Source organism: Camellia sinensis, chromosome 4, assembly GCF_055761805.1.
Source record: "Camellia sinensis isolate YWXY chromosome 4, ASM5576180v1, whole genome shotgun sequence".
NCBI classification, from domain to species: Eukaryota; Viridiplantae; Streptophyta; class Magnoliopsida; order Ericales; family Theaceae; genus Camellia; species Camellia sinensis.
In genome coordinates, this window is record NC_138964.1 from 213,015,111 (window position 1) to 213,023,559 (window position 8,449).

The window sequence follows — 8,449 nt, forward strand, 5'->3', positions numbered from 1 at the left end:
TTTCTTCCCAAACCATGCCTTATGGAGTGGAATTATTGTACAATAGGTCGGGTAAAAATTAATGGCATTTTTTATAAAATATTATTTAAAAAGTTATTAATTATTAAGTTTTAGTGATAATTTAAAAATTTTATCATAAATAATATTACTAATTATAAGTTTTAGCGACAATTTAAAAAAATCATCATAAAAAAATATTATTAATTTTTAACTTTTAATAACAGTTTGAAAAAATTGCCACAGAAAAACATCATTAAGTATTAGTTTTAACGACAATTTATAAAAATCATGATAAAAAAAATTATTAATTGTCAATTTTTAGCAATATATATAAAAAAATTGTCACAAAAAATTATTATTTTTGATGATTTTATTAAAAATTATTTTCAATAAGACTTGATGAGAATTAAGTCAAACTATTAGAATTTATTGATAATTTACCCTTCTTTTTTTTTTTAATTTTGGAGATGGTCTATGTGGATTGGAGCTTATTGTTGGGCTTTTTGGATTATCACAGGTTATGTTTTGATAATTTAAATTATTTAATGTGTAGAATTTATTAAGTATTTTATGTTTTTAAAAAATTATGTTGATCAGATATCGATAGTCTTTAATCGAAACACATTTTTATTAATAATTTATTTTTAAAATCATATTTACCATTGACAAAAATATATTTCGATTAAGGGACTATTGATATCCGATTAACGTGTTATTTTGTAGACATAAAGTACTCGATGAGTTCTACACATTAAGCAATTTAGATTATCGAAATGGAACACGTGATAAACTCCACAAGCCCAACAATATACTCAAATCTACTATGTTTACTAGAGAGAAACCGCTCTTTTTTTTTTCCCCAACATTTTTATTAGTAAAGTGAGAATACCTATCATTTAAGAAAGTGATCGTTAGTCTACTAACTCGAACTGTGACATTTTCTTATTGTATCATAGAGTGTAATTATACGCCGATTAATTATACAGATCTTGCCATATGATAATGGTATCTACCGTATGTATATCTTTTTACCATTTTGTTATCCTTGTCACCTAAACCCTTATCATATTATTATTTTAATTGTCATCTAAATTTTTTTTCCATAATTATAATTTCTTATGAATCACACTTAAAAATTAACAACCCCCCCCCCCCCCCCTCTGTGATTTAGTTTAATAAAAATAAATTGAAGGCTAATAACAACAGAGGGGTTCTATGGTGTAGTGGTTAGCACTCTGGACTTTGAATCCAGCGACCTGGGTTCGACTCCCGGTAGGACCTTTACCCGTAGTCTGCTTTTATTTTTATTAAAATGGTCTGGAAGTAGCCTCTAGTGGGTTCTGATTGGTCAATTTTTTTTTTTTTTTTTTTTTTTTGGTTTTTTTTGATCCAATGACCAACGTTCATGTGTATGTGGGGAGGGTGGGGATAGACCTTTATTGAGGGTCTCAATCAAAGTTGATTGTTTAATATTGGGAATAGGGTAAAAATTGTTTTCAAAATAGGTAAAATTATTAAAAAGAGGGAAAATGCTTGATACATAAAATTCATACAAAATAAATAAATAAGAATTATGTGACAATACCATTTTAATAAATAAATATATTCTTTATAAGTATTTTATTTTGAAGTGAATGGTCCATATTGAGTTACATTATTATGTATGGATTTTTTTATTTGTAAAAAATGTTGCAATCAATGGAAAGTAATATGAAATTAGAAAGTGTTATTTTTTTCTATCTTTTCTTATATCTGAAGAGCATTTGTTAGCATGATCTGTGCTCCAACATTTGTCTTTGTCTGTCATCTGTTTCTTATTCTATGAAAATTTTCATATAATGCTTATTCGATCATCAATCAAAGCTGTTGTAGTGGAATATGATGCCCAAGTTGACATTGAGCTGATTGATCACCCCAGTCGAGTGCACCCGGAGCATAACATTGTGCTGGAAATTTGGAGGCTCGTGGCAAGGAATTGGTACTGCTCCTTGCAGTTTGTGCGTCGGGAAGCGAATATTTGTGCGGATGCAATGGCGACAGAAGTCCTCAAAGCCACGATGGAGTTGCAAGTGGTTCACTCCCCTCCCATGTCAGTTCGAACCCTGCTAGTCTAGGGGGCCGGTGACCTAGTTTCTTTTTTGCGTTTTGGCCTTAGGGCCTCCATTCTACAACAACAACAAAATTAAAAAAAAACTAAAAAAAAAATCCCAAAAGCAAGACAGAGAGATTCTATAAACTGGTAATTTGGCCAATTAATAAGTCCGTACACAACTTATACATCATGTTCAAACAGGTCTGGGATTGTTTGCAAATCTCCACTTAATTGCAATTCATGAATCTATTAAAACATAAATCACAGTGAAGATAAAAAAGAGTAAGTACAAAATATCAAAGACAAAACAGAAGCCTCAAAAATGAAAGTGTATAGTATTAGCAGATACCTCAAACACAAGTTCATAAATCTGCAATTGAAGTGAGGTATTAAAAATTTCTCAGACCAGCATTTTCATTTACATTACACTCGTCAAGTCCAAACAAATAATGATTTTGTCTCAGTCAAGAATACAAACATTATTCGAGAACTCAGAAAATTAGACGAACAGCAGATCAATTGTACAACAACAATCCCATGGTTCGGCTACAAACCCTAATCTGCTCTCTCTCTCTCCTGCTTTCCCATCAGAAGGATTTTCCAGCCACACTCCGGCCGATTAGACTCATCGTATCTTGTCAAACAGACAACCACAGTTCGTCAGAATACTTGGAGCAAGCACTCAAGCCAACATTCCATCCTAGTGCAAAAATGACCCCAGTACACTTCCACAGCCGGGCTTTTTTAAGAAAAAAGTCCATGAACACAAAAATTGATCATAAAACAGGACATAATCCTCTCTCACAGAAGGTGGATCCTGCCTTTTTGAGAGAGTTGTATTCGGTTCTGTGATTAGTTTTTGTGTTCTTAGAAGAATTGCTCTTTTAGTCTTCTTTACGGCTAGAACACTCTGAAATCAAGACTCAACATTTCAAAGCACGAGTAAGATTATCAGTTGGACACCGCTGCCTCGGCAAACGCCTTGTCCTTTTTCCCCATCCGGTCAGAGTCCTCTCATCGAGTAATAGTTCTCGATAAATAGGTTGTTGTTCAGGGGGCGGGCAAACAACTTTTGGTGTCGGAGAGGGAAGAGAACCCCCTAAACGCCTCCTCCCACGACCATTCTTAGCAGCCTTCCTCTGTGACAGAATTGGCTGCCAAGTGAAACCACTTTCTTTAAAAAGTGCTTCAAATACCTGAAGATCCTCAGTCACTTCATACCTTGACAGAGAAATGAGACCGGGTAGTATATCCCTTTGGAAATCCTTTCGCTGCCTCCCCCTCCTCGCTTGACCTCTTCGAGGCCGTTTAGACAATACCGTGGGCCCCGGAACGGACTCTTCATCATAGTAGGTGTTATTGCAGCATTCCTTTACCTCGGTTTCTGTCAATTTCAGTGTCATGAACTCAAAGTAATCCATCCCATCAGGAACGAACTCTTCATCATTCGTTCCATCAGTACCTCCTGGAACTTCTGTAAGCTCACCTTCAAGAACATCATTGTAAGAAGAAACTACCTCAGCAAACCAATGGAGTGAATCACTAGATGAAACTCCCAATGTCTGACAAGTGATATCATCAGTGTGTTTATTGAGCACGTCAGATGATGAAATGGAAATTATAGCCTCTGCTGCTACCCTAGCAAGTTCTTCAGTACTCTCCTTGGATTCATCTAAGGGTAATTCAGAAGGGCTCTCAAGTTTGTTTTCTGAAGAGTCCGCTTCAGGAGATAGGTCTGAATCAGATTCAAGAATGGCCGGAGCCTCCAAATCTATCTTGGTGGTAGCAATCTTCACAACTGCTCTGGGGAGAGATGGTACTGGAGGTGCCCCTTCTTCATTCATACACAAGTTTAAATCAATGAAATTGCCTAAACTTTTCTCCATAACAAGATCCTCAACTTCAAGCTGATCTCCAGTGGGACCATGACCCAAATCTTTCTCGTCATTGCCACCATCAACATCAAAAGCAAGGCAACTCAACTTAGATGGGGAGCAGGGCGAATAAAGATCAGTGGAGATCTGAGGCACACCAAAAATGGAAAACCCAAGAATCTTTCCATCACTTGGACATACACTGGCTTTGATTTTGTCAAGCGCAGCATCACAGGCACTCATCGATGATGTAGTACCCCGAACGAAACTTTGAGAAAGACTCTTTCCCATTACATTTTTGTTGGCAAACTTCTGAGAATAGTTTTGCAAGGAATGTGAATTCGTCTGATAAGAATCTTCCATTCCTTTGGTCCACTCAAAATCAGAAGGTTCTTTTGCTTTAAGCCAAGGCAGTCCTCCCATAGGGTTATCATCTACAGATTCAGGATTTTTCTGAAGAATCGCCTCGCTCTGAAACTTGTATGGGTGCATCACATCTTTCATATCATTCGAAGACTTTGCATCCATGCAATCTGAAACCTTAAAAGATTTTACAGAACCACGTGGCACAAATTGTTCGGGCACTGAACTATTACTGTTGATGCTATTTGAAAAATCAGATCCGATGGATGAGAAGCGAACCGGTAATTGTTTTACGTCTGACTCAGAACCAAGACAAACAGCATGTTGGTAGGATATTTCAGCTCGTGAAACTAGTTTTGTATTGCTTTGCATAGATGAACTCGAACTTCTATTGGATGGAAAAGAGGCGCTAATGCAAGCGTTTTCTCGAACTGGTAACACATTCTGGTTCAAGCTGCAAGAAGCCTTGATCCATGGTGGTAGAGAGGATGGCTCAGAATTGGTTGCATCAGATTGGGGAATTAGTTGGCACCGACTGGGTGTTTGGGAAGCCACAACAGATTGATTGTGATTTCCTTCAGAAATTTCCACACCAAAAATTTTCTTTTTTCTCCAAGGTTCTCTGTTACTGTCATCAAAAGGGGAAAATGACGATGGCTTGTCAAATTTGCTAGGTTCAACTTGTAATGATTTAAACGGTGCCAGTGAATCTTCGGGACAGACACCTCCACAGGCAGAATTTGTATTGAATACAGTTTGTCCTGAAAAGGGATGTAATTTCCATATCACATCAACTGAATAGCTTCTCAGTACACTATATTGGCTTGAGCATGGCATAGTAACTTGTGACGAAGGAACTTAATCAAACAAAGCCAACTTACTAATGAAATAAAATGAACCCACAAACTAAGAAAACAAACAAAGAAATATAATAAGGGGAAGAAAAAAATTTAAGAAAAACATACCAGCTTCATTCTTATACGTTAACTGCTGTGTACGGTTCCCTTCATTCTTTGAAAGCATATTGTTGAAGAGAATTCCTCCATTCGTTCCTATACGTGAGCTTTGAGAGGGCTCCTTGGACAAAATGTGGGACTGTGATTTTGAATTCACAAATAAATCCTGCCTCGGTATCTCCTCATTTAGGCAGGTGATGTTACCTAAATTGTCTACAGGAGCTGAAACAGATGCTCCCTCGAGCTGGATAGGTTCATTCAAATCAACAATATCTTTGGTTCTTCTTAATAACAAGTTAGATCTCGAAGTGTCACCGTTACAGCCAGAACTCAAACCAGCACCAAGAGACAAATGCACATCTCTCACAGATGTGACCTCACAGTTCCTTTTAGGAAGGAAACTTTCAATCCCTGACACTCCACAAGCACTTTTTTCTAGCTGTTTCCCTTTATTATTCATGTATACATCAGCAGGAAGTTCAAGATTCAACAATCTTCTCTGAAACGTGTTGCATTTGGACTCAGAATATTGATAGTCCTTTGATATGACCGTGTCTTGGGAGCGAAAATGATTGGATATATTCTTTCCATTTGTGAAGCTACGCGGAGGTTGGATACTATCTGTTCCTGATGTGAGACGCCTTGTAAAAGTTGGATCCATGAAAGGAAAATCAGATACATGACATGTCTTTTTGACATTGCTAGACGGGATGTGAGGTAAAAAGAGACTTGGCCGTGACGTCTCTGCTGGTATCAGATGTTGATGTAGTTCTCTCCTTTTAATTTCATTCATCAGATCCCTCTGTCTTCTATGAAGGCGGTGAAGTTCTGCAAGCTGAATTACCATACACATTTAAAATAATTACAATTAAAAAAATATGTATAAGGTACCTGCTAAAACTTACAGGAATACCCACAAAAAAGAAATATAAAGTGATTAATCAGGAGCCCATTGCCATTCTTAAACAAAATCAAAGATAGAGAAGCTTTTATCGACAATATTTCTAAAAGTTTGTTTACAATACCACTACAGATCAGACTTCACCACACTACAAAAGTTGAAATAATGCTCACCTGATGTCTGAAGATGGAGTCATGCTTCAAGATCGTTTGCCTTAATTGTTCCTTATCACACCCCAAATATCCATCTGCGGCTGGCCTTGTAAAGAACGAGTCATAATACTGATCATTTTTCAAGGACACGTGTTCATGATAAAGGGCCAATCTGTCATTTAAATCCCTCATGGAATAAGATCCAGAAAAGTATGTCTTGGCTTGCACATCAGTTCCCATTTCTGCAATCAACTAGATAAACGGCACTAATTTGAATTAGCAGCAAATACAGTATAGCTCGTCAAAATAGTAAGAATAAGTAGTACACTTGCATTTTCAGTTTCGGTTCCTATAATGGTCACTTAGATGAACTATGGAATGGTGACAAACCACTATACTAGATCTTCAAAGGAAAGACAACCCTTTTTCTTTCCAAGTGATCATCTTAGTACAAATTCAACAAAATGTAAACAGGAGATGACATCTAAGAAAAATTATATTAGGAAAATCTCAATTCTTCAAAGAGAAAAATGGCAACCTTAATTCATCAATGCAAGGTTCTTCAAAAAAGCCTGGAACGATTGTCAAATGGTCCATACATAGAGGGATGGGAACTTTTAAGGGTGATTCCATGGCTAAACATCTATATATATATATATATACACATGTACAAATATAAAATACATAAATATTAAACAAATTAGATATGTACCAAATTGAAAAAAGTTTTGATCTAATTCCACTAGAACTATCAATCATCAGAATTTTTTCTAATCAATAATTTTTAAGCATAAACAGAACTATGGAAGTTTTCCAAGTTATTACCCACAATAGTCCAAAGGCCCTTGGGTTCCCTCAAAAAAAAAATAAAATAAATAAAACCAGTAAAAAGATTGCCATCATGTATATTTTCCATACTTAAAACAAGGAATTCAATGACCCAAAAAAAACTATGAAAATTAACTTAAGTGGAGAGCTTAGAAAAAAATAATTGAGAGAGAGAGAATATTAAAAAAAAAATTACCCAAAAAAAAAACTAGGAAAATTAACCAAAAAAAAAACTATTGAACTCCAAAACCCAAGCCCAAAATTAACATAAAATTAATGAATATCAAAAAATAAAATATAAAAAGAAATTACCTCATACCCGTTCAATCTCTACTTCCCATCTTCAGAACTTGACCACGAATTCAACAAATTTCCCAGAAACTGAAAGAAAATCTCCACCAAACAGCCACTATGATAATTCAGTCTTCAGCTCCAGAATTCATCAAGAAAAACCTCAAATACCCCAAAAAAACGAAGTGGGTATTTCTGTGCTGCCATTGAAGGAGCCTTAGAAGATCATCATCAACCCAAAAAGCACAAAAACAGAAATTTCACAAAATCTGCTGGGCCCTTTCATCAGCAGATACGATACACAACATCCTACATCCTCTCTCTCTCTCTCTCTCTCTAGAACTCTATCTCACACTCTCTCTCTCTCTCTCTCTCTCTAGAACTGTAAACAATGACTTGAAATTTGTCTACATTGGGTCTCTTCTGCTTATTCTAATGACTTTACCATCGGCTATCACTGATGCCTTCGATTCTCAATCATTTCTTTCTCTGGTAAAATATATATATTATATATATATGATGTATTTGTTTCGTATTTTCTATATTCTCTCCACCTACCATGTCTACACATAATTAACAAATATATATATGCATAAATAATAATAATGAGGATGAGGTCTAGATTAAAAATTAATTTTTTAATTTTTTTTTAAATAAATAAAGAAGTGATGCCGTCTGAAAAAGAATAAAAAATTAATAAATTACTTTTAACCAACATGTCAAAAGAGGCCAAAACTAGACTAACCTCCTTGTGATTCAAAAATAAATATAATATAACTTATAATTTTGACATAATTATATTATATGTCTTTTCAATAAAATTAAAGAGATCTAAACTAATAAAGATGTTATTAAGATATAACGATACACAATATAAAATATATATTTAAATATAAAAAAAATAATAATATCATTTATCATTCATATAACTAATAAATTTCTAATAAAAAATAAATCAAGTGCTATATAAATTTAAAAAAATTTAAAATTAA

At 34.9% G+C, this 8,449-nt stretch overlaps 1 protein-coding gene and 1 non-coding gene across 5 annotated transcripts; one reads left to right on the top strand and one right to left on the bottom strand.

Annotated features, from left to right (window-relative positions):
* Positions 1 to 1,209: 1,209 nt before the first annotated feature.
* On the top strand, positions 1,210 to 1,281 carry TRNAQ-UUG (transfer RNA glutamine (anticodon UUG)). Its single transcript has one exon. It is a non-coding gene; the product is annotated as a tRNA-Gln (tRNA).
* Positions 1,282 to 2,402: 1,121 nt separating this feature from the next.
* On the bottom strand, positions 2,403 to 8,044 carry LOC114308081 (uncharacterized). Of its 4 annotated transcripts, none has more exons than XM_028253577.2 (4): positions 7,479 to 8,044; positions 6,360 to 6,590; positions 5,295 to 6,120; positions 2,403 to 5,090 (listed from the first exon to the last, which is right to left on the bottom strand). In XM_028253577.2, exons 2-4 carry the CDS (start codon positions 6,576 to 6,578, stop codon positions 3,016 to 3,018), a joined length of 3,120 nt encoding a protein of 1,039 aa, XP_028109378.2. In that variant the 5' UTR covers positions 6,579 to 6,590; positions 7,479 to 8,044; the 3' UTR covers positions 2,403 to 3,015. The 4 variants fall into 4 exon arrangements, with proteins under 4 accessions (XP_028109378.2, XP_082723603.1, XP_082723601.1 ...); XM_082867477.1 differs by having other exon boundaries at positions 6,360 to 6,580; positions 7,486 to 8,026; XM_082867475.1 differs by having other exon boundaries at positions 7,486 to 8,013.
* Between the last annotated feature and the right edge of the window lie 405 nt (positions 8,045 to 8,449).

Coding starts and splice junctions, on each gene's coding strand:
- LOC114308081 (XM_028253577.2), bottom strand. CDS start 6,578: ATGGGAACTGATGTGCAAGCCAAGACATACTTTTCTGGATCTTATTCC. Junction 6,121..6,359: donor ACTCCATCTTCAGACATCAG/GTGAGCATTATT, acceptor ATGGTAATTCAG/CTTGCAGAACTTCACCGCCT. Junction 5,091..5,294: donor AACGTATAAGAATGAAGCTG/GTATGTTTTTCT, acceptor ATCCCTTTTCAG/GACAAACTGTATTCAATACA.